The following is a 27,885-nucleotide window of genomic DNA, read 5'->3' on the forward strand; positions in this document are numbered from 1 at the left end:
AACATGGGAAGAATCAGGTTCATCCCTTCCTCAAGACACTGCAAGCACATACAATAACAAATGTAAATTTTCCAACTGCTTTATTTCAATTATTCCCAGAATGAGGCTATCCTCCTTTTTAATGGGGGAGTTCAGATTTTCAACCGCCTAGCCCCCTTTCCTTCCGAACTATAAGAAACGTAAAGAAAGCAGATGCTATAAGAAATGAAAATCCTGCCGCTACGTTATTTTCATTACGCTGCGGTAATCGGCCGAGCGTGCAAGAATTGCAATAGTCCCATCTGTGTTTCTTTTTTATTTTATTTACTTCTTATTTTTATTTCTATACAATGTCGAGGCTCGTATGAGACCTAACACACATAATGTACAACAAGGGAAGCAGGAGACAAGAGGGGCAGGAGAAGGAAGGAAAAAACAGTGGGAAACAGAGACATGAGGAGATCTGTGCAAGAGAGAGGGATGGGGTGGGGAACACGGGGAAGAGAAGATGGACACCACAGGGACTTTCAGGTCCTTGCACAACAGGGACTTTAAGGTAGGAAAACAGGGAATTTGAAGAAGGTGGGTTTGGGGTGAATTAGTAGGGGTAGAAAAGATCGTGGTTTTGGATGGGGGAAGATAAGAGGTGGTGGTGAACTTCTGTTTTGAAGACCTGGAGGGAAGAGTGGGATTGAAGAAAGTGTGGGAGTTTGTTCCAAAGGCAGGAAAAAAGTAATGAAAGAGTTAAGTGCATTCTAGTTATGACTGGTTATTACTGTATTATTAACCTAGAATGGGACTATCGCATTTTTTTATTTCCTGGGGAAGCTCAAGTATTAAAACTGGAGGTCTCCCTTCCCCCATATAAAGCCGACAGAGGAACCAATCAGCAACAATGAAAATATCAGAAGTGAAAAACAAGGACACATCGAATATTGGACACAATACTAACATTACTCAAAAGGAGTTTCGGTGAAGTCATCATTATTAAAGATTAAATGAGAAATCAGATTACAACAAATTTTGACGTCAGAATATTTTATTTGTATACAAAGTCAAGGCTCATGGAAGAGCTAGAACACAACTTAAAGGTCCACAGAATCAGAAAAAAAAATGAAATTATTTTGGATGTGATTATATAGATTTTTAAGTAATAAACAAAGAACTGAACGTGGTTTTTAATTCTAAAAATTTTTTTGAGCTGTTACAGTTGAAAAAGCAAACCCGTCGGGTACCGCCCCGAAAACTTCCAGATAAACTACCGTGACGTAAACGAGGGAAAGATTGTCAGCACCCAATGGATAATAATCGCCACACAACTCGCTTCAGACTCGTCAGAAAGTGAATTTGACGAATAATTTTCTGATCAAGAATCCCCGGATTACGACGAGAGTCAAAATCATAATGTAGAAGGTGCTTGGATGAACATGGATGAACCTGAGGTCAAGATGACATCGTGGGAAGGGCAGGGCCAATTGACCAATTTTTGGAGGGCCAGAGGCAATTGAGCATAAAATCTTCCAAATGGAATTAAAATCTAAGTGAAGCCACATTTATTCATTAACCCAAACATGATTTTCTGTTTCTGTGGACCTTTAAATTATATTACCATTCAAAAAAAATTCAAAAGAAGAATACACGGGACATACGTAGCCTGAAATTAGTAGCCCGAAATTGCAGCCTTATCAGCCAGGAAGCAGCATGGCTTTAGAGGTGACACAATTTCAACTGCTTGTAATGAAGGAGCAACAGACAATGATGGAGAAAGAAAGAACAAAAAAAGAGCTTAAACACATAACGTGAAAATAGTGAGATGCAATAACCCCATAACCTTGTACGAGGCCTTATCACAAGTCATTATAATACATATGTGGGTGAGAGAAACGATTAGGTTTTCAGTTGACAAAAGGACTTTCTCAAATCTTTCAAACATCACTGAACATTTTATGTTTCCACAGGGATGTCAGGTCTGCATCAGCCCAATGATACCATAATTCATGAAGCATCTCATGAATCATAGATTACAAGAAAATTCTGATTCTGATGTAGAACACTAAATTAGTGTCGGGGCTGCCGATGCAGTTTGTTGGTGAGGGTTATGCCAGGTGGTTTGCCATTGCCGAGTCAGATCAGGAATTTGGAATTTGTTCTTGGTGCTGGGAATAGCTCACCTACTCTTTGTGAAGAACACTGTTGGGTCTTTAACGTCCACCAACGAATGTCAGCAGATGGGACGCCCAGTTTAAAATCCATCCAAGGGACGGTACACACATTGATGAATCACCCTACCTGTGAAACTCCTCTTCTTCTTCTTCTTCCTCTTTCGGCTTGCTCCCGTTAGGGGTCGCCACAGCGGACCAACCGTCTCCATTTCGATCTATCCTCCACATCTTCCATTGACACTCCAACCACCCGCATGTCCGCCCTCACCGCATCCATGAACCTCTTCTTTGGCCTTCCTTTTCTCCTCCTACGTGGCGGCTCCATCTTCAACATCCTTCTCCCAATATACTCCGTTTCCCTCCTGTGCACATGTCCAAACCATCTCAATCTCGCCTCTCTCACTTTGTCTCCAAACCGTCCTACCTGCGCTGTCCCTCTAATATACTCATTTCTTATCCTATCCATCCTCGTCACTCCCAACGAGAATCGCAGCATCTTTAACTCTGCCACCTCCAGCTCCGCTTCCTGTCTTTTTGTCAGTGCCACCGCCTCCAAACCATACAACATAGCTGGTCTCACTACCGTCTTGTATACTTTCCCCTTCACTCTTGCAGTTACCCTTCTGTCACAAATCACTCCATCCTGCCTGCACTCTCTTTTTCACTTCTCTCCCACACTCTCCGTTACTTTGGACAGTTGATCCCAAGTATTTAAACCAATCCACCTTCCCCACCTCAACTCCTTGCAACCGCAACATACCACCACCCTCCCTCTCATTTACGCACATGTACTCCGTCTTACTCCTACTGACTAACATTCCCCTTCTCTCCAGTGCGTACCTCCACCGCTCGAGGCTCGCCTCAGCCTGCTCCCTACTCTCCCTACAGATCATGATGTCATCCGCGAACATCATAGTCCACGGAGACTCCAGTCTGATCTCGTCCGTCAACCTGTCCATCACCATTGCAAACAGGAAAGGGCTCAGAGTCGATCCTTGGTGCAATCCCACTTTAACCTTAAACCGGTCCGTCATTCCTACCGCACACCTCACCGCTGTCACACTGCCCTCGTACATATCCTGCACGATCCTCACATACTTCTCCACCACTCCCGACTTCCTCATACAATGCCACAACTCCTCTCTTGGCACCCTATCGTAAGCTTTCTCTAAATCCACAAACACACAATGTAACTCTTTCTGGCCTTCCCTATACTTCTCCATCAACATTCTCAAAGCAAACATTGCATCAGTGGTGCTCTTTCCTGGCATAAACCCATATTGCTGCTCACAGATCGTCACCTCTCCTCTCAACCGAGCTTCCACTACTCTTTCCCACAACTTCATGGTGTGGCTTAACAACTTTATCCCTCTGTAATTTCCACAGCTCTGCACATCACCCTTATTCTTGAAAATCGGAACCAGTACACTTAATCTCCACTCCTCCGGCATCCTCTCACTTTCCAAGACTTTATTAAACAATCTGGTTAACAACCCCACTGCCATCTCTCCTAAGCACTTCCATGCCTCCACTGGTATACCATCTGGGCCAACCGCCTTTCCACTTTTCATCTTCTTCATAGCAGTCCTAACTTCATCCTTACTGATCCACCCCACTTCCAGATTCACTATCTCCACCTCTTCCAACCTTCTCTCTCTCTCATTTTCTTCATTCATCAGCTCCTCAAAGTACTCCATCCACCTTCTCAACACACTCTCCTCGCTCGTCAGCACATTCCCATTTGCGTCCTTTATCACCCTAACCTGCAGCACATCCTTCCCAGCTCGGTCCCTCTGTCTTGCCAATCGGTATAAATCCTTTTCCCCTTCTTTTGTATCCAACTTCTCATACAGCTCGTCATATGCCTTTTCCTTGGCCTTTGCCACCTCTCTTTTTGCTTTTCGACGCCACTCCTTATACTCCTGCCTACTTTCTTCATCTCTCTGACTAGCTATTCCACTTCTTTTTCGCCAACCCCTTCTTCCTTATACTTTCCTGTACTTCCTCATTCCACCACCAAGTCTCCTTATCTTCCTTCCTCTGTCCAGATGTCACACCAAGTACCTTCCTAGCTATCTCCCTCACAACTTCTGCTGTCGTTGCCCAATCATCCCACCCATCTTTACCACCACCCAACGCCTGTCTCACCTCCTCCCTAAATTTCACGCAACAGTCTTCCTCCTTCAGCTTCCACCATCTGGTCCTTGGTTCAGCCCTCACTCTCTTCCTCAACCTCACCTCTAAAGTCATCCTACAGACCACCAATCGATGCTGTCGAGCTACACTCTCCCCTGCCACAACCTTACAGTCACTAATCTCTTTCAGGTTGCATCTCCTACTTAAGATGTAATCCACCTGTGTGCACTTTCCTCCACTCTTGCATGTCACCCTGTGTTCCTCCTTCTTCTTGAAATACCTATTTACCACTGCCATATCCATTATTTTTGCAAACTCTACCACCATTTGCCCTTCCACATTTCTCTTGTTGAGACCGTACCTCCCCATCACCTCCTCATCCTCTTTATTCCCTTCCCCAACATGTCCATTGAAATCTGCTCCAATCACCACTCTTTCCTCCTTGGATACACTCTCCACCACTTCATCTAACTCACTCCAGAAATCTTCTTTATATTCCATCTCACACCCCATATGTGGGGCATATGCACTGATGACATTCATAATCACCCCTTCAATTTCCAACTTCACACTCATCACTCGGTCAGACACTCTCCTCACCTCCAATACCCTCTTGACATAATCTTCCTTCAGGATTACCCCGACACCATTTCTCCTCCCATCCACACCATGGTAGAACAGTTTGAAACCACCTCCAATGCTCCTCGCCTTACTCCCCATTCACTTGGTCTCTTGTACACAGTATGTCCACCTTTCTTCTCTCCATCATATCAGCCAACTCTCGCCCTTTGCCAGTCATCGTCCCAACATTCAGAGTTCCAACTCTCACCTCCACACTTCTATCCTTCCCCCTCTCCCACTGCCTCCGGACTCGCCTTCCCCGTCTCCTTCTCCTCCTTCGCCCAGCAGTAGCACAATTTCCACTGGTACCCTGCTGACCACCGGTACCGGTGGCGGTCGTTGGTAACCCGGGCCTCGACCGATCCGGTATGGAAATTCGTTTTGTTGTCCGCATAATGATTTGGCATAGGTTTTTACGCCGGATGCCCTTCCTGACGCAACCCTGGTCGCCTCTTACGACACACAGGGATATGGTACACCTATTCTAACCGGGGCATACACCAGGCCCAGTACAACTGGTGCTCATTTCGCCGACCTCGGAAGGATGGCAGGCTGAGTCAACCCCCTGGTGTTTTCGACTTGGTTTTTATATATACATATATATATATATATATATATATATATATATATATATATATATATACATATATATACATATATATACATATATATATATATATATACATATATATACATATACATATATATATATATATATACATACATATATATACATATATATACATATATATATATATATATACATATATATACATATATATATATATACATATATATATATACATATATATACATATACATACATATACGTATATATACATATATATACATATACGTATATATACATATACATACATACATTAATTCAGTGTCCCAACGGGGCTTGAACTCAGGACCTCTTGGGTCCCAAGCCACTGCCCTAACCACTGCGCCAACCACTGCGCCAACACCAGGCATTGGTGTTCTGAAATCACCCTACCTGTGAAACACTGGGATGAAAGTTTAGAGCTGGGTCGGAATTCAAACCCAGGGTAGGAGGCTGAGAGGCGAGTGTGCATACATCTACGTCTAGGACTTCGGTAGACTCTATACCATCCTGTCAGCCCCTGTGTTGAAATAAAAACCACAAACGCCACCTGAAAACTGCTGGTAACGGTGTGTGTGTCGCATGCTCAGGAAGCCCGTGGGAGAACCAATGGCGCACGATCACAAGGTAAAAATTATCAATAACTGGTGAAAGATAACAAAGAGATAACATAGATCACAAAGATGAGGATTATCTGGAGGAGAGAAAGCTCGGCAGTTAGCACATTCGTTGTCAGACTTCATTGAGGACGGTGAGTGGAGACAAACATCTTACTATAATGGAGCAAACATGGATGTTACCAAAACTCCAAAATTGGCATTTAACAGTTTTTGGGTGGATGGAGATGAAGTGGAGGTTACAAACCCGGTTCTACCTCTGTTTCCAACCCAAATACTGGCTTTAAGTGCACGTACTTCAGTCTTACTCCGGTAAACTGAGAAGGGTACTCCCGCCTGGACGGTAAAGGTGCCCGCTAGTAATAATAAAGGGACACAAAGTAAAAACGACTGAATTGCTTTGTCTCAGTGGCTCATTTCTCATTCATTAATGGCTGAAAATGTAACGAAATGTTTATCCTGCTGCACAATTCATTCAGCCATTACCGTTCTCTCGGGGCTGCACACCTACCTGTACACCTGAGTCATGGTAATGAGTACTCGAATGTTCTTTGCATTACATTAACACTCCAATGAATCATACACTTGGCCTCTCTGAGCATGTTCAGAAAGAATGGGATAAATTAAGGTCTGAATGCTGACATATGAGGAACCACTAATTGCGGTAATGACATTCACAGACCACCACAGTAAAGGTGCGGTATGCAGCAGTCCTGTGGATACATACTTCAACAACAATTTTGGGCAGCAGTTTTCTGATAATTTCATCGGCAAGACAAATGGTCGATGCAAAATGTTCAAATCTGGTGGATGTTTAACTTGTATGGAGGTTGCAATATGGTGAAAACCGCAAGTCGTCAACTACACAGAGGCTGTCAACTGTGATGAAAACAGAGTCGATTGGCCAAGCTTTCATATAGTCATCCAGGGAGAGGGGAGAGGACAAAGTGGTGAAGGACAGGAAGAATTATGCCTGGTGTTGGCTTAATGGTTTGGGTGGTGGAATTTGGATCCTCGGATCCTGAGTTCAAATCCTGCTTATCTGTTGAATGAATACCAGGTGGGGTTGACTCAGCCTGTCATCCTTCCGAGGTTGGCAAAATGAGTGCCAGCTTGCTGGTATCCTGTGTTGGAGTGGCAACCCATCCAGGATTGTGCCTAAGAGCCAAGGAGACTGCTTAGGCAGCACCAACGTCTGCACAGAGTATGGTCCCACGGATGAATGGATGGACAGGAAGAATGTTTGGGTTGGAGGGAGGGTTGGAGAAAATAGGGATGTTGCTGGAAAGAAGAAAGAAAGGTGAAGATGAAGATGTAATTGGATTCGGTTCACGTCTGTACGAACAAAAGGATGGCTGCAATGCCGCCAACCATCGCTTTCTCTTAATTATCTTCAAAAATAAAATAAATCTTTATGCTCCTGAAACAGAGGCATTCATCCACTGCACAGCATGCATGCAAAGGAAAGCATATGTCCCAGATGATCTACACAAGCCTGGTGAGGAGCTGTGTATTAAGCTCGTGCATAAGCGTGACACTCTCTGCAGGGGATGATGAGTTTGCATGTTACATCTGTAGCCTCTGCCACACCACTACATGGATAAACGTGCAGGCTAGTCTCCCATCTCATCCACCTGTCTATGTTCATAATTATTGGTGGACACTGTTTGGACAAGTGAATTATATGTTCCGTGAGCTGCAGTCGCCTATATTTAGCCTGTCAAGTTCCCCTTCTCCCCACCCCACCCCCCATCCTCAAGGGGTACATTAGCAAATCACTTCCTGCCACCACTCCCTCACAAGGTATATTGACAAAGGTAAGCAAATGTTTCCTAATTAGTCCTAATGTATTCTGAAAGTACTGCCCTATATGACTGAAACACCAGAGCTCTTCGCCTTTGCTATATTTTTTGAGGCTCATGGAAGAGCTAGAGCAAAATGGAAAAGAGGAAACACCAACTACAGAGTAGAAGTGATAGTGAGATCAATAGGAAGGGAGAGAAGGACACATGGGGGTGAAAAAAAACGAAACACAAGAGGAGGAAGGGGGAAAGCATGGATGAAACAGAAAAGGACCAAATCAACCGATAACAAACAAAATAACAGAGGCGAGGGAGATGGGGGGGAGGGGGGGAACACAGTAACCTGGAAAAGGGGAGTGCTTGGGAATATTATCAGATTTGGGAATAACCTTTGCGAATTGTACCTGTGTTTTGTTTTATGAAAGAAAAAAATGATGGAAATGCAGAGGTAAGGGTTGAAAAAAGAAAGCCAAATCTGCGATTAAAGGCAAAGTACAAAAACAAACAAGAAACAGAATCAAGCAAAAAGGATAATGCATGTTACAGCCCTCCCATTAGCTTCGATGAGCAGATTAGTTAACCACACACTTAGAAAGACTGATTGTTCTTGGGGTCACCAACGAAAGTTGGCAGGAATGGTCGATTAATAAGAAGAATATGAAGAAAATGTCCCTCATGAAGTCATCGAAGATGTCCATCCAAGTGAATTCGAGGAACTGGTTTTGTGTCGTCGACCATGCCAGTAACTTACCCTTAACTGCAATCACATCACAAATGAACACAATTACATTATCATGAAGGTAATTAAATATTACAGTGATCGAAGGCTCTTGGATGAGCTTGCACAGAAGATGTGTGCAGGACAAAAGATGTGCTGACACATCAGTGTGTTTTCTGCTTACTGAGACAGGGGTTCGGATGGCAAAACTAACAGCCCAAACCATGATGGCAAGTAAAGGCCATTTGGCCCATCATGCCTGTGCAGTTTCAAAATCCCGGCATCCCATCTATGCAAGTAATGCTGATTACATAGATAGCTCCGGAAGATTACTGCCAGAAAACAACGGCCTTTTTTGAAAGATACTGTGGGATCTTTAATGACCGCCAGCAAAAGTAGAAAATAGAAATTGATGCGAATGAGTCGATGGATGTGCATCTACCCGTGTGAGATGTCAACACACTGTCACGTTTGATCTAAATTAAAGGTCACGTGGAAATTAAAGGTCACATGAGAGAGATAAGTAGAAGAGAGATATCAGATGCTTCTAACTTGAGTGATGGTCGGCAAATTGATTTCCACATGCCCCATGACCCTTGACCTCTTGAAGCCAAAACTGAATTTGTTCATCTTTGTATTATAGTAGATGATTTTGCTAATTTGATTGAAATCCCTGCAATAATTCACAAATCATTGCGGTAACAAAATGATTTTCACTGAAAGGTCATATACCCTTTGACCCTTTGAACCTCAAAAGTAATCAGTTCATTTTCCTGTAAACATCCATACTTGCGCCAAGTTTGGCTGAAATCCCCTGCAGTGGTTCGCAATTTATCTTGGTAACAAAAAACTGAAAATGGACAGACAGACAGCCGGACAGACGTAATGGATGCATGAAAAACATAATGTCTCGTGCCTTCGGCTGTGGAGGTATGATAAAGCAGACAGAACAGCAGGCTCCACATCCCCAACTGAAGAAACACCATCTGATGTATATGAGAAGACTCAGATATTCAGCATCCCTGTTGGCCCTGTTGGCACTGCACCAGAGAAGCCAATTTATAGTTAAATCCAACCCATACCTGGGATCAAATAAAGAAAATGGATTTCATCAAGGCAAGCAAGCTGCCAACTGCCATGCAGTATATCATATCCAAATTCTGTTTATTTCAGATTATTATTTTTTGTTTCAACAATATTTGCAGTTGAATCAGGGCTGGCAGGATCGCCTAAACTCCTGGAGGTATGCAAACTCATCTCAAAGCTGTCTAGCCTGAGATCGAATCTCGACCGAGCTATGAATTGTCATCCTGGTGTTTCACAGGCGGGGTCAGGCATTAATGTGGGCATCGTCCCTCAAATGAACTTAAAACCAGAGGACCCATCGCTGGTTATTGCTGGGAGGTTTGTCATTTCCCTCCCGGTGAGTCGGCGCTGGCATCCTGAACAATTAAGAAATTCCTGCCCTGATTGACTTCCGGGAAGGCAATGGCAAACCTCCCAACATAAAACGAACCCAAATCCTTTCCCAGAAAGTGCTTCGCCAACACCGATGATCTGTAAAGAGAGTGGTACATCGATGATGAAATGAAGTAGCAAGTAAGCCCCACCTCGTTATCCACCCACAGTACTTACACTCGTGCAGAAGTTCTTTTTTCCATCAGTTACAAATTCTCAAGCACCTATCATCGGCAGTCGATTGTCTCCAAAGGCCTGGTGTTGGCTTAACGGTTAAAGTAGCTGGCTTAAGATATTAAGGTCTTGTAGTTCAAGCCTCTGTTACCGTTGAATTAACACCAGGTGGGTTGACTCAGCCTGTCATCCTTCCAAGGTCGGCAAAACGAGTACCAGGTTGTTGGTAACAAGGGCTTGCTTCAGTGGTACAGCTGCGCCCACAGAAAAATGTTGCAGCCACGCAGCCACAGACTGTATACGAATAAATAAGCAAGAAAAAGACAGCGTGCAGAGTAGAATACTTGCAAAATCCACCCCTCTCTCCAAAGGTTGCCATGGATACATCAAATTGTCAATTTCACGAAGAACAAAATTGACAATCTTAATCAAAGGTTCGGTCAATCAGATGAAAGTTGATTATTTTTCAGATTGAAAATGATTTTCGATGTTTGATCTTGACCTTTTGACCTTTGAAAGGTCAACCAAAGTTGACCTTTGACTTTTTGACGTCAAATAGTTGGTTTCCCAATTCAGTGACCCAATATGCAAATCCTGTTCAACTTTCAAGTCAATTGGATGAAAAAAATGACGATTTTAGAAATTCGACCTCGAGATGACCTTTGACCTTTGACCTCAAAATCAATAGGCTTCTCAGCTGAGACTACCTCTACAACTTGGTAAAGTTTCATGATGATCGGTTTGGAAATGTGACCTGTAGGCGATTGACAAACAGACAAACAGACAAACAGACAGACAAGCCGGTAAGCGGCGATGGGTCGCCGAGCATGGAAACTATAAGATATAGACCAAAATGGATGTCATATAGCGGATAGGGAATCACCTTAAGATTATGCATATCAAATCTCATCCAGTTCCATCTACTGATAACTACTCGGTATCCATTTGAATGAAAAGTACCGAAAATGCGGTTTGAAATCGGAAATCACCAAAGTTCGAGGGGGTGCTGTGGGTGAACAAAGATCTAAATCGAAAATCCGGCTCGATCGTTTGTACACAATGTATTCCAGACGATTAGTGTGAATTTTCATGACCATTCGACCATAACCCTAGGAGGAGTAGCATTTGGCATGAAGACACCTCCAGCTCTCGCATATTATCGATTTTTGCACTAATCGACCTTTGACCCCTGACGTAAGCAAAATCGGTCAATATGTCCTGAGGCAAAGTTGTAGTACTCATTGAGTACCATGAACCTGCAAAGTTTCATTTGTATCGATGCACTCACCTGGTCACTAGGGGGCCTTCAATTTTCGCGCATACCCTAATTGTAGCGGGCGCTGCGGGTAAAGTATTTATTATATCACAAAAACCAGAATATATTTGATAGTCCATCACCTGTAGATCATTCCTGCCAAATTTCATAACCCTACATGGGATAATGGCTTTCGGAATTGATTTCGCGTGAACGGTACCGATTTTGAAGATTTTTCGGTTGTTGCTAGGGAACCAAAGCGTCCCGAGCAACCATCACAATTTCCAAAGCACTAGGTCATAAGATGTACCTCCCACCCGAGTTTGGTCGAAATCCGCCCACGTTTACTCCCAATTATGCTGATGACAAACGAACAAACATCCAAACAAACAGACAGAATTACTTACAATAAGGGTCACCTATTTCGGCGACCCAACAAAACCAAATAGACTGAACAATATACTTTGCAAGTAATAAAATTATCTCCAAAACAAACTGATTGACAAATACAATAGGATAACCTTAAATAAGATGAAGCAAAAATCTTTCAAAAACAAAAGGCTTTTTTCTCGTAAATCTCGGCTTTTGTCGAATGCGTGTTCATGCGCACGCAGATGCACACATCTCTACGTACATGCAATATATTTACTGCCAATTGTAAGAGCAGCTTACAGCAGTTTATGACGACAATTTGTGAGAAAAGATGAAAAGCAAAATGAATCACAAGACAAATTTTAATTCACCGGTGAATTTCAGAGTAGTTTGTGAATTATAGCATGCAGTGTGTTATTGTGTGTGCTTGGTGAAGAGTTAATCGAATGATGCAAATAAGAAGGCTTTCCAATTTGAGATTTGTCCCGTGATTGCCTGATCAATGGGTCTTTTTAGGTGGAACAGTACTCTGATGCACATGGGACGTTTTAGCATTCAAAGCTCAAGGCTGGCGGAGGAGCTCAAAAACAAAGGCTGGAAGTGCAGCAGACTATTGTGTGACATTGTACAGGGTGAGTCATAAGTCCCAGGACACAGTTTTAACTGCTGATACAAGATTTGTTTATACTGTTTTCTTTATTTTATTTCATGATCTGCATCTCACAATGGTTTATATATGGTTTAATGTGAAGGTCTTCTTTCATTGCATGACAAAACGATGAATACGAAACACCCAACATTTCAGAATGTTTCCATAATGATTTTTTTCAGAGATCTGAGAACAGATGCTTTAATGTTTTGACTTCCCAAATCACATAATTTTTGATCTTCCACTGCGCTTGGTGATACGTGACGTATCGTACATATTATATAGATACATAATATACACACATATATACTCAACGAAAGAAGCACGCTGACTCAGTGACACGACGATGACATCATGTGCATAAATGAACATATAAATAAATGGTGATGTGTTGGTATAATTTATGCATCTTTAGTTGAATTTCATGTTCCTGGCTGCAAACCTCCTGACTGGGGATCAAAAACCAGGATGTTTAGTTACATTGCAATTGGTTCGCGGGCACCAGCAGTGTTGGTTCGCGGGCGCCGGCAGTGACCACAATTTTCGTTGTGTCTTTGTCTCTGTCTGTCTGTCTGTTTGTGACTCTCGCCAGAGAATAGCTCCGTGACGTTTGATGCGATGTTGATGAAACTTGGACACAAGCAAGATATCATGGTCTAGTTGTGTCTTTTTGCATGAGGGGCGTCCCACGCCCACTGGAACTTTTTTTCTCAATGTTTTTCCTCGCAATTTCATTTCCCAGAAGCTGTACGTAATGTCCATAAGTACAACATATAAAAAAATCCGATTTGATTTAGTCAATTTTGACGGAAGGGATAGGTTTTTACGGTGGGCTTCCTCAAAAGCTTCCACTAACTCTATTGTACCTATCGTGGCATTGTTCAATCATGGCCGCGAACCATCGTCGCCTCCCGACTTGTCAAATTATTATATCTACATTAGCAACAGTCAGAATGATTAGTTACATTAGTTATCTGTATATCTTCTTCTTCCTCTTTCGGCTTGCTCCCGTTAGGGGTCGCCACAGCGGACCAACCGTCTCCATTTCGCTCTATCCTCCACATCTTCCATTGACACTCCAACCACCCGCATGTCCGCCCTCACCGCATCCATGAACCTCTTCTTTGGTCTTCCACTTCTCCTCCTGCCTGGCGGCTCCATCTTCAACATCCTTCTCCCGATATACTCCGCTTCCCTCCTGTGCACATGTCCAAACCATTTCAATCTCGCCTCTCTCACTTTGTCTCCAAACCGTCCTACCTGCGCTGTCCCTCTAATATACTCATTTCTTATCCTATCCATCCTCGTCACTCCCAACGAGAATCGCAGCATCTTTAACTCTGCCACCTCCAGCTCTGCTTCCTGTCTTTTTGTTAGCGCCACCGCCTCCAAACCATACAACAGAGCTGGTCTCACTACCGTCTTGTATACTTTCCCCTTCACTCTTGCAGCTACCCTTCTGTCACAAATCACTCCTGCAACTCTTCTCCACCCACTCCATCCTGCCTGCACTCTCTTTTTCACTTCTCTCCCACACTCTCCGTTACTTTGGACAGTTGATCCCAAGTATTTAAACCAATCCACCTTCCCCACCTCAACTCCTTGCAACTGCACCATACCACCACCCTCCCTCTCATTTACGCACATGTACTCCGTCTTACTCCTACTGACTAACATTCCCCTTCTCTCCAGTGCGTACCTCCACCTCTCAAGGCTCGATTCAGCCTGCTCCCTACTCTCCCTACAGATCATGATGTCATCCGCGAACATCATAGTCCATGGAGACTCCAGTCTGATCTCGTCCGTCAACCTGTCCATCACCATTGCAAACAGGAAAGGGCTCAGAGTCGATCCTTGGTGCAATCCCACTTTAACCTTAAACCGGTCCGTCATTCCTACCGCACACCTCATCGCTGTCACACTGTCCTCATACATATCCTGCACGATCCTCACATACTTCTCCACCACTCCCGACTTCCTCATACAATACCACAACTCCTCTCTTGGCACCCTATCATAAGCTTTCTCTAAATCCACAAACACACAATGTAACTCTTTCTGGCCTTCCCTATACTTCTCCATCAACATTCTCAAAGCAAACATCGCATCAGTGGTGCTCTTTCCTGGCATAAACCCATATTGCTGCTCACAGATCGTCACCTCTCCTCTCAACCGAGCTTCCACTACTCTTTCCCCCAACTTCATGTTGTGGCTTAACAACTTTATCCCTCTGTAATTTCCACAGCTCTGCACATCACCCTTATTCTTGAAAATCGGAACCAGTACACTTAATCTCCACTCCTCCGGCATCCTCTCACTTTCCAAGACTTTATTAAACAATCTGGTTAACAACCCCACTGCCATCTCTCCTAAGCACTTCCATGCCTCCACTGGTATACCATCTGGGCCAACCGCCTTTCCACTTTTCATCTTCTTCATAGCAGTCCTCACTTCATCCTTACTGATCCACCCCACTTCCAGATTCACTATCTCCACCTCTTCCAACCTTCTCTCTCTCATTTTCTTCATTCATCAGCTCCTCAAAGTACTCCATCCACCTTCTCAACACACTCTCCTCGCTCGTCAGCACATTCGCATTTGCGATAACATTAGTTATCTGTATATGTGCTGTTTAAATTGATAACACATCATGAGGCATGGTCAGGCCCACAAGAAGATGAAAAATACCTGTTATGACCCTTCGACGATGAAAGCCCACCTCACCCCCCCCCCAACCTGTTTGAAAGTGTTCATGCTGTCTTATCATTGAAACTGCAACATTTAAGGTTCTGCTCCGTCCTCTTCCATACTTGAAAGTCAGCCTTCTAAAAACGGGCATTTTTATCATGCCACAAACACGACTTCGAAATTCCAACGAAATCAATCATGACCCTCCATTGTACAACTGCTTTTTTGTCAGGTCAGGCCAGATAAGATCTGTGACTTGCTGCAGGTATCATGTAAAACTGCACTAACGTGTTCCATGGACGGATTGTCGGAGACTAAACCATCAACCCCACCAGGTTTCCTGGTGAGGAGGGTGTTTGGTTGTGGACACCCAGCAGGATTAAAAACAAAACCTGTCAAAGGGTGGAGGAGCTCCTTGTGGGCCAACGGCCATCGATATCTAGTGCTCAACTGTGTCTGCGACCGTTCTCCTGCAGTTAAATTAACTTTTATTAGGAGATTGCGGCAGGAATTGCACTCCGGCCACTGAAAAACCCTTCATTACGCAAAACATTCTGGAAGCATAAAAGATAATCTGAAAACCCACTCCTTGGGAGTACCTCCTGTGCAGCTTCCCTTTGCAGGGCAGCTCACCGGATGATGGGATTGGGGCAAAGCCTTCGGGGCCCTCAATCTTTGATGATAGGAGGGAAACCACGGGGTAACATTCCCGAGTCAGATTGCAGGCGAGTTTGTCGGGGTGGTGCTGAGGTGTCGTGCACCAGACGGCGGTCTCCTTAGGTTAACCTGAGGCAGTCCCTTCAGGTGGGTGCATGGAATGTCCTATCCCAAAGAGAGGATGATCACCTGTCTCTGTTATCATCTGAGCTCAAATGTTTGGACATCGGTATTGCAGCACTCTCTGAGGTTCGCAGACCGGATTGCAGTGAGATCATGGCCGGTGGTTACACCTACTATTGGTCTTGTCGCTCTGATTGTTACCATGCACAAAGACTTGCTGTAGCTGTGTCCAATAAGCTGACTTCAAGGAAAAAAAACGTAACACCGGTCAACGAGCATATTACGAGACTAAGGCTTCGTCACTCCTCGGGTGTCATTTCCCTGGTCTCTGTACATGCTCTGACTGAGGCGAGTGATCTCACCGTGAAGGACACATTCTATGCCACACTCGAGTCTGTGATTGATCAGTGCCCCAGGCGAGATACACTTCCAGTGTATATATGACCAATCGGCGATCGCTAATGGCAAATTTCAATGCAATGACTGGAACTGATCGGGATGGTTTCAAGACGTGTGTTTGTCCCCAGGGGTCTGGAACTGTGAACCTGAATAGCACTAACTTCCTTGATTTTGCTAGAAGTCATGGAATTAGGCTGGCTGGTTCATGGTTTCAGCGCCCACAAGCTCATCACTGGACTTGGTAATCTAATGCTGGTGGTGTGACAATGGAGATTGACCATGTGCTCATTGATGGTCGCTGGAGGATGATTCAGAACAGCAAGGTCTACCGGAGTGCTCAGTTGCTCAATACTGACCACCAGCTTGTTGAAGCAACTCTTAAGTTGCACCTTACATCCAAGAGAATGGTACTATCCCAGCCTAGACTGGATGTTGGCAAGCTCAAGGATGAGAGGGCAGCTGAGGAGTTTGCGAACAAGCTGAGTGGAGATTTGGGGGGGTCTGGGTGCTTTGGGAGATCCTTCATAGTTGTGGAGTGCCTTCAAGACCACCGTACTTGATATTGCCAGTGGATGTCTTGGAACTCACCGCAGGGCAAAGAAGAATTTTGTCTCTCAAGGGACACTGGATACCATTGACCAGAGTCACAGGGCCAGGCTGAATGGCAGAGCTGAGCTGTTCAGGGAGCTGAGGCGGAAAATATGTACGTGCACTGAGGGTGGACAAATCGGCTGATGTGCGATGAATCTGAGAGACGTAGAGCATGCCCTCTGGTCAAGTGATTCTCGTCCTACTTACAGGGGAATTTGCCCATTGCGTTTCTCCAAGCACGTCCCTTGGTGTACTGCAGTTAGTGCAGAGGGTGGGGAGCTCTTGACAGAGGAGTCTGAAGTGAAGGTCCGCTGGGCCGGTTACTTTGAGCGGTTGTACCAAGCTGATCCACCAGCTGTCGAGTTGGACACCATGGGACATTACAATCGCTGTTGCTGACCTTCCAATCAACTGTGGTCCACCTTCATTTGTGGAAACACAGACTGCGGTGAACTGGTTGAAATGGGGTAAAGCTCCAGGGATCTATGACATCCATGCTGAACTTCTCAAGGCTGGTGGAAATGCTGCACTCAATTCAATGCATGCAGTTCTTTGCTCTGCCTGGAACACAGGCATAATCCCAACTGACTGGAAGGGAGGCCTTGTTGTCCCTCTCTGGAAAGGGAAGGGTGATAGCCAAGACTGCAACAACTACAGAGGGGTGACTCTCTTTCAGTGCCAGGCAAAATCTTTGCTCGGATGGGGTTCACCACCATCTGCTTGAGCACCAGCGTCAGGATTTACACCAAAGAGGTCAACGATGACCAAAGAGGTCATCCTTGCTCTTTGGATCCTCACCGAATGCAGACGAGAGTTTCGGCAGGGGCTGCTTGCAGCCTATGTTGATCTCTGTAAAGCATTTGATTCAATGAATTGCGTCTGCCCTCTGGAGGATTCTTGGTCTTCGTGAGGTGCCACCAAAACTGATCAATCTGATGTGTGAACTATACTCTGGTGCTGAGAGTACTGTGAGATGTGGTGATACCATCTCTGACTTATTCCAGTTGTTACTGGAGTTCGTCAGGGGTGTGTACTGGTCCCCACACTTTTCAGCACTTATATGGACTGGATTCTGGGGAGGATGTTGGAGAGATCAAGCTGCGGTGCATCGTTTGGGAATGTCAAGATCTCTGACCTTGATTTCACAGATGATGCAGTCATCTTTTTGGAGACTGGATATCCTTTCGGGGGCCCTCGAAGTGCTGAATGAGGAGTCGGAGCCACTGCGATTATGGGTTTCCTGGGTCAAAACTAAGATCCAGGCTTTCAATGACATCTTGGATGCTGCTGTCATGTCTGTACCTGTTTGTGGTGAGGATGTTGAGGTCGTGGAGAGATTCACTTACCTTGGCAATGATATTCATGTCTCTGCTGGCTGTGAGCCAGAGGTCAACAGATGTCTGGGTCGGGCCTGGGGAGTCATGGATTCACTGGATCATGGGGTGTGGCACTGCCAATACCTGTGTGGGAGGACGAAAGTCTGAGTCTTCAGGTCATTGGTGCTTCCAGTCTTTCTCTATGGATGTGAGACTTGGACTCTGACCAGGGATCTGAGATGGAGACTTAATTCCTTTGGTACCAGGTCTCTTCGGAGAATCCTTGGCTTTCGCTGGTCGGAGTTTGTGTCCAACGAGCGGTTGCTGAGAGAGACTCAAATGAGATTTGTTACCTGCATAGTCTGTGGGTGTCAGCTCCGGCTGTATGGACATGTGGCTCATTTTCCTGATGCTGATCCTGCTCACCAGATTCTCTCAGTGAGGGAGTCTCGTGAGGGGAGGAGGCCAATGTATCGACCACGTGCCTCGTGGTTACAGCAAGTTGACCAGCATCTCAAGGAGATGGGGATGGACCAGGCATCTGCCTGGGGGATGGCCAGACGGAGGCCTCTGGAGTACCGGCGGAAAGTAGATACAGCGACGCACTGCTCTGGCGCATGCTTCCATGCCTGACCTAACCAGATCAGCAGGGCAGAGACAATGTGCTCGTGTGGCAAGCGACACTTGTTGCTGACAGGTCATGCGGTAAGCGCTATGATGGGACTCAGTCTGTGCCGTGCTCCCTCATCAAGTTAGGGGGTTGTATTCAGTTATAATTAATGAGCCTTATATGGTGACAAATAAACGAATGGAAGTATGTTGCCTTGATGAGCTCACAACAAGGGCAAAATCGAGATCGACATCTCAGCTTCCATCTATTTGTGAACATAGGCTTCAATCTCAGTCTGCAAATGTGAGAGGACTACACAGATGCTTCCTAATTCACACACACACACACACACACACACACACACACACACACACACACACACACACACACACACACACACATCCACACACACACCCACACACATCCACACACATCCACACACACACCCACACACATCCACACACATCCACAAAGACCCATCCACATCTCTCACCTGTGAACGGAGGGAATAGCCAATCAACTCTCACCTCATCAACTAAATTCAGTTGGCTCAGATTACATAAACAATTGACACCTCCCACACTCCTCTAGCTGAAGAAGCTGCATAAAGAAACCCAAGAAGACCGACACGAGATAAGCGCTATGCCATTTCAAATCCCTCCCAGAGTTCCTCAACAACTATAAAGACGTTCACACATAGTACACACATGAGAATCCCAATGCTATACACCCCCATATACATCCAAGTGTCATCAATCACAATGAGAAATAGTTGTGATGCAATGCCATAAAAAATTTCGGACACAATTTGCTATATCTGGGACAAGGTAACAAATGACAGATAGAAAGCTGAAAACAAACCACATTTAATATACTGGAACATGTGTAAAGGTTTATAGACATCTTCTGAAAACACTGAAACTGCCTAATTTGCTTTATGTATACCCGATATACAGAGCCGACAGAAAGTCTCCACCCCCTTTCAAAATTTTCACTTATTGCTGCCTTATAGCCTGGAATTAAATTGCATTAAATCAAACTTTTTCCACCTTTATTTACACATCGTAACCCACAACTTCCAATTGAAAAACGAATTCAAAAATTTTTACAAAATTAATTTAAAATACAAATTTTGAATATCTTGGTTGGATATATATATATATATATATATATATATATATATATATATATATATATATATATATATATATACAATTATGCACACGCACGCGCACGCACGCGTGTAAATATCGTGTAATACCGAGCACATCAGTGTAAATATCAGCACATTCCTCAGCATCGTCGGTTGAAATTTAAAGTTTCCTCCAGTCATTGCTGGCAATTCTCACAAAATATAATTTATGAGATTAAAGAATTCTTTCACTCTGACCTCGCTTTTGATTGTTATCTGTGTATATATTTGAGAGTCTTTCTTCATTTTGTCAGCTTTTCCCTGCATTGCACTCCACATCTATTAATATGCCTGGCAATTTGAATTGTAGAGAAAAGCCTGAAACATATTAATTACATATTCTTGAACATGAATGACACTGCAAGGCCTAATCATACCACACTTTTATTAAGGCCTGCACATGAAAGTAGTCCTAAGATCGATGCTGCTAATGCTCACCACGTTACATTTGTCTGAAGATAAGCAGGATGATGAAACACCCCTTAAAACGCTCTCAGCCACTACTCCCCCACTTCATTGTGGACCGGCTGACCAGGTGTGACAATATGGTGCTCTTGGCTGATTGAAATCGATCGATAAAGCCTTGTGTGCAGCCTATTCAGCAAGAACCATAGGCGTTTTGAGTAGGCAATATAAACAGACCTTAAGAGGTTGAGTCACGGGAAAGTATTTTGTACATGCAAGAAAGACAATTGGACACAAAATCAAAACTGCAATAAAATCGACAAATTTGTTTTGCATCTCCCTCATCATTGCTTTGTTGCTCCTTATTGCTGGTAAGATCAACAACAGCATAATTGGACTTGCCTCCGGAGCAATGTAGTCAGGTGTCCCACAGAATGTGTTTGTAGTTCCTCCGTTCCAAATGTTCTCCTTGCACATCCCAAAGTCAGCAAGCTTGCAATGACCTTCAGCATCTAGAAGGATGTTGTCGAGCTTCAGGTCCCTAAGAGAACGTGGTGAAACACAAATGACAACACTTTCACAGCAGGTCCAATTTTCAAAATGATACATTCAACTTTTAAGTGTTTATGCAATGTATATATATATATATATATATATATATATATATATATATATATATATATATATATTACAGAAGACCCACCCACATCTCTCACCTGTCACTGGAGGGATAGCCAATCAGCTTACACCGAATGAACTAAACCGAGGTGGCTCGGAATATATAAATAATTATTTATATATTGACCCCTCCCACACTCTTCTGGCCGAAGAAACTGCATAAAACAACCCAAGAAGACCTACACAAGGTAAGTGCTACAGTGTTTTGATTGTTACGGTGTGTCGCATTGGGATTCTCATGTGTGTACTATGTGTGAACGTCTTTATAGTTGTTGAGGAACTCTGGGAAGGGTTTGAAACAGCGTTGGCAGTTACCTTGTGTAAGTCTTCTTGGGTTGCTTTATGCAGCGACTTGGGCTAGAGGAGTGTGGGAGGGGTCAATCATTTATATAATCCGAGCTACCTGGGTGTAGTCGATTAGGTGGGAGCTGATTGGCTATTTCCTGCATTCACAGGTGAGAGATGTGGGTGGGTCTTTCCTTGTTTATTTATTGACTGCTTTTGACGTTTGTACGTGGTACATGCTTGACAGCCTCATTGGTATACATTGCTGTCTATGCTGTCGCTGATGATTCGCCAATAAGTGATGAAACTGGTTCGGTAGCTGTGGAGTTGTGTAGCTTTGGGATTATCATGTGTATACCATGTGCGAACATCTTTATAGCTGTGGAGGAACTCTGAGAATGATTTGAAACAGCAAAGGGCTTACCTTGGTCATCTTTCTTGGTTGCTTTATATGGCTTCTTCAGCAGGAAGACCATGGGAGGAGTCGATTTATTTATATAATCCTAGCCACCTGGGTTTAATTTATGAGGTGAGAGCTTATTGGTTATTCCCTCCATTCACAGGTGAGAAATGTGGCTGTCTTTCTTATATATATATATATATATATATATATATATATATATATATATATATATATATATATATATATATATATGTATATATATATATATGTATATATATATATATATATATGTATATATATATATGTATATATATATATATATATATATATATATATATATATATATATATATATATATATATATATATATATATATATTACCGCCACCGGTACCGGTGGTCAGCAGGGTACCAGTGGAAATTGTGCTACTGCTGGACGAAGGAGGAGAAGGAGACGGGGAAGGCGAGTCCGGATGCAGTGGGAGAGGGGGAAGGGTAGAAGTGTGGAGGTGAGAGTTGGAACACTGAATGTTGGGACGATGACTGGCAAAGGGCGAGAGTTGGCTGATATGATGGAGAGAAGAAAGCTGGACATACTGTGTGTACAAGAGACCAAGTGGATGGGGAGTAAGGCTCGGAGCATTGGAGGTGGTTTAAAATTGTTCTACCATGGTGTGGATGGGAGGAGAAATGGTGTCGGGGTAATCCTGAAGGAAGATTATGTCAAGAGGGTATTGGAGGTGAGGAGAGTGTCTGACCGAGTGATGAGTGTGAAGTTGGAAATTGAAGGGGTGATGATGAATGTCATCAGTGCATATGCCCCACATATGGGGTGTGAGATGGAGTATAAAGAAGATTTCTGGAGTGAGTTAGATGAAGTGGTGGAGAGTGTATCCAAGGATGAAAGAGTGGTGATTGGAGCAGATTTCAATGGACATGTTGGGGAAGGGAATAAAGAGGATGAGGAGGTGATGGGGAGGTATGGTCTCAACAAGAGAAATGTGGAAGGGCAAATGGTAGTAGAGTTTGCAAAAAGAATGGAAATGGCAGTGGTAAATACGTATTTCAAGAAGAAGGAGGAACACAGGGTTACATACAAGAGTGGAGGAAAGTGCACACAGGTAGATTACATCTTAAGTAGGAGATGCAACCTGAAAGAGATTAGTGACTGTAAGGTTATGGCAGGGGAGAGTGTAGCTCGACAGAATCGATTGGTGGTCTGTAGGATGACTTTAGAGGTGAGGTTGAGGAAGAGAGTGAGGGCTGAACCAAGGACCAGATGGTGGAAGCTGAAGGAGGAAGACTGTTGCGTGAAATTTAGGGAGGAGGTGAGACAGGCGTTGGATGGTGGAAAAGATGGGTGGGATGATTGGGCAACGACAGCAGAAGTTGTGAGGGAGATAGCTAGGAAGGTACTTGGTGTGACATCTGGACAGAGGAAGGAAGATAAGGAGACTTGGTGGTGGAATGAGGAAGTACAGGAAAGTATAAGGAAGAAGGGGTTGGCGAAAAAGAAGTGGGATAGTCAGAGAGATGAAGAAAGTAGGCAGGAGTACAAGGAGTGGCGTCGAAAGGCAAAAAGAGAGGTGGCAAAGGCCAAGGAAAAGGCATATGACGAGCTGTATGAGACGTTGGATACAAAAGAAGGGAAAAAGGATTTATACCGATTGGCAAGACAGAGGGACCGAGCTGGGAAGGATGTGCTGCAGGTTAGGGTGATAAAGGACGCAAATGGGAATGTGCTGACGAGCGAGGAGAGAGTGTTGAGAAGGTGGTTGGAGTACTTTGAGGAGCTGATGAATGAAGAAAATGAGAGAGAGAGAAGGTTGGAAGAGGTGGAGATAGTGAATCTGGAAGTGGGGTGGATCAGTAAGGATGAAGTGAGGACTGCTATGAAGAAGATGAAAAGTGGAAAGGCGGTTGGCCCAGATGGTATACCAGTGGAGGCATGGAAGTGCTTAGGAGAGATGGCAGTGGGGTTGTTAACCAGATTGTTTAATAAAGTCTTGGAAAGTGAGAGGATGCCGGAGGAGTGGAGATTAAGTGTACTGGTTCCGATTTTCAAGAATAAGGGTGATGTGCAGAGCTGTGGAAATTACAGAGGGATAAAGTTGTTAAGCCACACCATGAAGTTGTGGGAAAGAGTAGTGGAAGCTAGGTTGAGTGGAGAGGTGACGATCTGTGAGCAGCAATATGGGTTTATGCCAGGAAAGAGCACCACTGATGTGATGTTTGCTTTGAGAATGTTGATGGAGAAGTATAGGGAAGGACAGAAGGAGTTACATTGTGTGTTTGTGGATTTAGAGAAAGCTTATGATAGGGTGCCAAGAGAGGAGTTGTGGTATTGTATGAGGAAGTCGGGAGTGGTGTAGAAGTATGTGAGAATCGTGCAGGATATGTATGAGGACAGTGTGACAGCGATGAGGTGTGCGGTAGGAATGACGGACCGGTTTAAGGTTAAAGTGGGATTGCACCAAGGATAGACTCTGAGCCCTTTCCTGTTTGCAATGGTGATGGACAGGTTGACGGACGAGATCAGACTGGAGTCTCCATGGACCATGATGTTCGCGGATGACATCATGATCTGTAGGGAGAGTAGGGAGCAGGCTGAGGCGAGCCTCGAGAGGTGGAGGTACGCACTGGAGAGAAGGGGAATAATAGTCAGTAGGAGTAAGACGGAGTGCATGTGCGTAAATGAGAGGGAGGGTGGTGGTATGGTGCGGTTGCAAGGAGTTGAGGTGGGGAAGGTGGATTGCTTTAAATACTTGGGATCAACTGTCCAAAGTAACGGAGAGTGTGGGAGAGAAGTGAAAAAGAGAGTGCAGGCAGGATGGAGTGGGTGGAGAAGAGTTGCAGGAGTGATTTGTGACAGAAGGGTAGCTGCAAGAGTGAAGGGGAAAGTATATAAGACGGTAGTGAGACCAGCTATGTTGTATGGTTTGGAGGCGGTGGCACTAACAATAAGACAGGAAGCGGAGCTGGAGGTGGCAGAGTTAAAGATGCTGCGATTCTCGTTGGGAATGACGAGGATGGATAGGATAAGAAATGAGTATATTAGAGGGACAGCGCAGATAGGACGGTTTGGAGACAAAGTGAGAGAGGCGAGATTGAGATGGTTTGGACATGTGCACAGGAGGGAAACGGAGTATATCGGGAGAAGGATGTTGAAGATGGAGCCGCCAGGCAGGAGGAGAAGAGGAAGGCCAAAGAAGAGGTTCATGGATGCGGTGAGGGCGGACATGTGGGTGGTTGGTGTGTCAATGGAAGATGTGGAGGATAGAGCGAAATGGAGATGGTTGATCTGCTGTGGCGATCCCTAACGGGAGAAAGCTGAAAGAGGAAGAAGAAGATATATATATATATATATATATATATATATATATATATATATATATATATATATATATATATATATATATATATATATATACATATACATATATATATATATATATATATATATATATATATATATATATACATATACATATATATATATATATACATATACATATACATATGTATATATATATACATATACATATACATATGTATATATATATATATATATATATATATATATATATATATACATATACATATGTATATATATATATATATATATATATATATATATATATATATATATATATATATATATATATATATATACATATACATATATATATATATATATATATATATATATATATATATATATATATATATATATATATATATATATATATATATATATATATATATGGGGCAGTCAATAAGTAACCTTAAAATAGCGATATAAATTCGAGAATGTAAAGTGTGGTGTTGTAGAAAGACGACATATATTATATCTTGAGGTAAGATTCATGTTTTGTCTCTTTTCGATCTGGCAACATTGAGCGCATCACATCAGTGGAGCAGTTCCAAGATGGCAGCTCCCTTCGAAACATGCACAAGGGAGGAGCAACGTTCTGTCATCCGTTTCTTGGGAAGTGAGAGTGTGATTTCTAGTGAAAGTGAAATCCATCGCAGAATGAAAATGCAATATGGTGACACATGTTTATCACTGCAGCAGGTGTACGACTGGGACAGGAAGTTTAAAAGTGGAGTTTTTTTATATACACTGTCGAGGCTCGTCGGAGAGCTAACACACAGAGCGTACAACAAGAGGAGCAGGAGACAAAGAGGGGTTGGAGAGAAAGTTGGAGCAACTACCTCTACAATTTGTTAGAGTAGTTGAAGCAAATTTTGCCCACACTTATAATGTGAAAACTAAAAATAAAACTGTTATTTCTGAATGAATGGTCACACAAGGTGACATAGGCAACTACACTGCAGCTACTGAGAAATAAAATGATGAACTAGTCTTGCTTTACACTGGGGAACAAGTAGAATCAAACAGCACTCGGTGGAGTGCACACCTCCGCCAGGCTGAACCAGTTTACGTTTTGTATCCCACCGACAGGCTGGATCTGAATCGGACCAGAACCAAAATCGAATCGGCTGGTTCTTGTCACCTACACAACCCATCCGCAATTTTTTGAAATATCATGCTTTGTACATATTTTTGGCCCCATCTCTCAATGGTGAAGAATCACAAAAAAAAAAATTCTCATATTTTGCTCAACCCACCGAATATTCACCAAAATCGAATCAATTCGTCCTCATCACACACCCAACCTGTCCATCAAATTTCGTCTGAATCTGTGCACAACTTTTTGAGATATCGCTCACAGACGAACAAACAAACAGACAAGCAGACAGGGGTGAAAACATAACCTCCATCCACCTTCGGTGGCAGAGGTAACAAGGGATGAAATCAACAAAACATTGATCGAAGTATGCTAACCGCCACGGGAGGCAAGAAGAAGCTGACATTTCAGGTGTTAACCATTCGTCGGATGACGTTTTTCGGGCACTACCTCTCTTTTGCTCCAAGCATACCTTCGACCCATGCTCTGACGATCGCATTCGTTGTTAAGAAGTAAACCGAAAACTTATCCAACCTAATATTCTGAAAAAAATGGCTTCAAATTCAGGTCAAAATTGAGAATCCCATTAAACAATGATCGGAATCAACCTCAAACATTTTATTGAAAACTACCGTTACCCACAAAGTTGTATTGACCTTGAAAGATTACATTAGTACACCTTGCTCAATTTGTTTCTGGTTATGAAGTATGCCTGTTTACTTCACAGGGGCACATTTATAACCGAATACATATGTTGTGATAAATTACAGGAAGACAATACAGTATTAGAAAGCAGATAGCAAAAGCTAAAAGAGCAAGTAGATTAGTAGAGCCAGACAAGGAAACATAATTGAAAGAAGATAACTGCATATTTTAACTGGCATATAAGCTTTTAACATTCATCCAAAAAAAGAAAGTGATTGAGGATAAAGCAAGAGACACCAAGACGTATAATAGGTTGCTGAGTAGTTTGGGAGTTTCGAAAGAGCACAAAGTTCAGTTTTGTGGATCTAATTGACGGTTGTTATGTTGGATGAGTATAGAGCCCGGTGCTTGATTAGGAAATATAAAGTGTTAAAAATATGCTCCAAGAAATAATATGCTCCAAGTTACAAGTGTAATAAGAATTGGAACAATTGCGTTTTAAAGAATGTTTGAAACATGGAACATCAGTTTTGTATATTTATGAACAAGGAAACTAAATTGTAAACTGCAAATTTGGTGAAGGGTAATCTATTTATTATGTACACAAACATGGTCGCATTATTGAGCCTCCCCTCGCCCCCTTTCCCACCCTTCCACCCAATATGCCATGTGCATACCCATTCCTCCTTCCATGGAATTGCAGGATAGCGTAAAGGTACGTACACTCGACTCTGAGCTGTCGAGCCTGGGTTTGAATGTCAGCCCAGCTGTAAACTGTCATCCTGGTTGTTTTGCATGTAGGACGAGGCATCATTGTGTGTGCCGTCCCTCGGATGTACAACAGACTGGGTGTCCCCTCTGCTGGCATTGGC

The 27,885-nt window shown here is 43.4% G+C and overlaps 1 protein-coding gene across 2 annotated transcripts in view; it reads right to left on the reverse strand.

Annotated features, from left to right (window-relative positions):
* The window catches only part of LOC147012278 (protein kinase C epsilon type-like), a 341,866-nt gene that overhangs the window by 106,243 nt on the left and 207,738 nt on the right, over nucleotides 1-27,885 (reverse strand). For both annotated transcript variants that reach the window (XM_085856184.1, XM_085856185.1), the window contains one exon: nucleotides 20,934-21,072. In XM_085856184.1, the coding sequence (XP_085712310.1) occupies nucleotides 20,934-21,072 (139 nt within the window). The remainder of the gene's footprint in view (nucleotides 1-20,933; nucleotides 21,073-27,885) is intronic.

This window comes from Eptatretus burgeri, chromosome 15 (assembly GCF_056783735.1).
Source record: "Eptatretus burgeri isolate ZD-2024b chromosome 15, Ebu_testis_v1, whole genome shotgun sequence".
In the NCBI taxonomy this organism is placed as follows: Eukaryota; Metazoa; Chordata; class Myxini; order Myxiniformes; family Myxinidae; genus Eptatretus; species Eptatretus burgeri.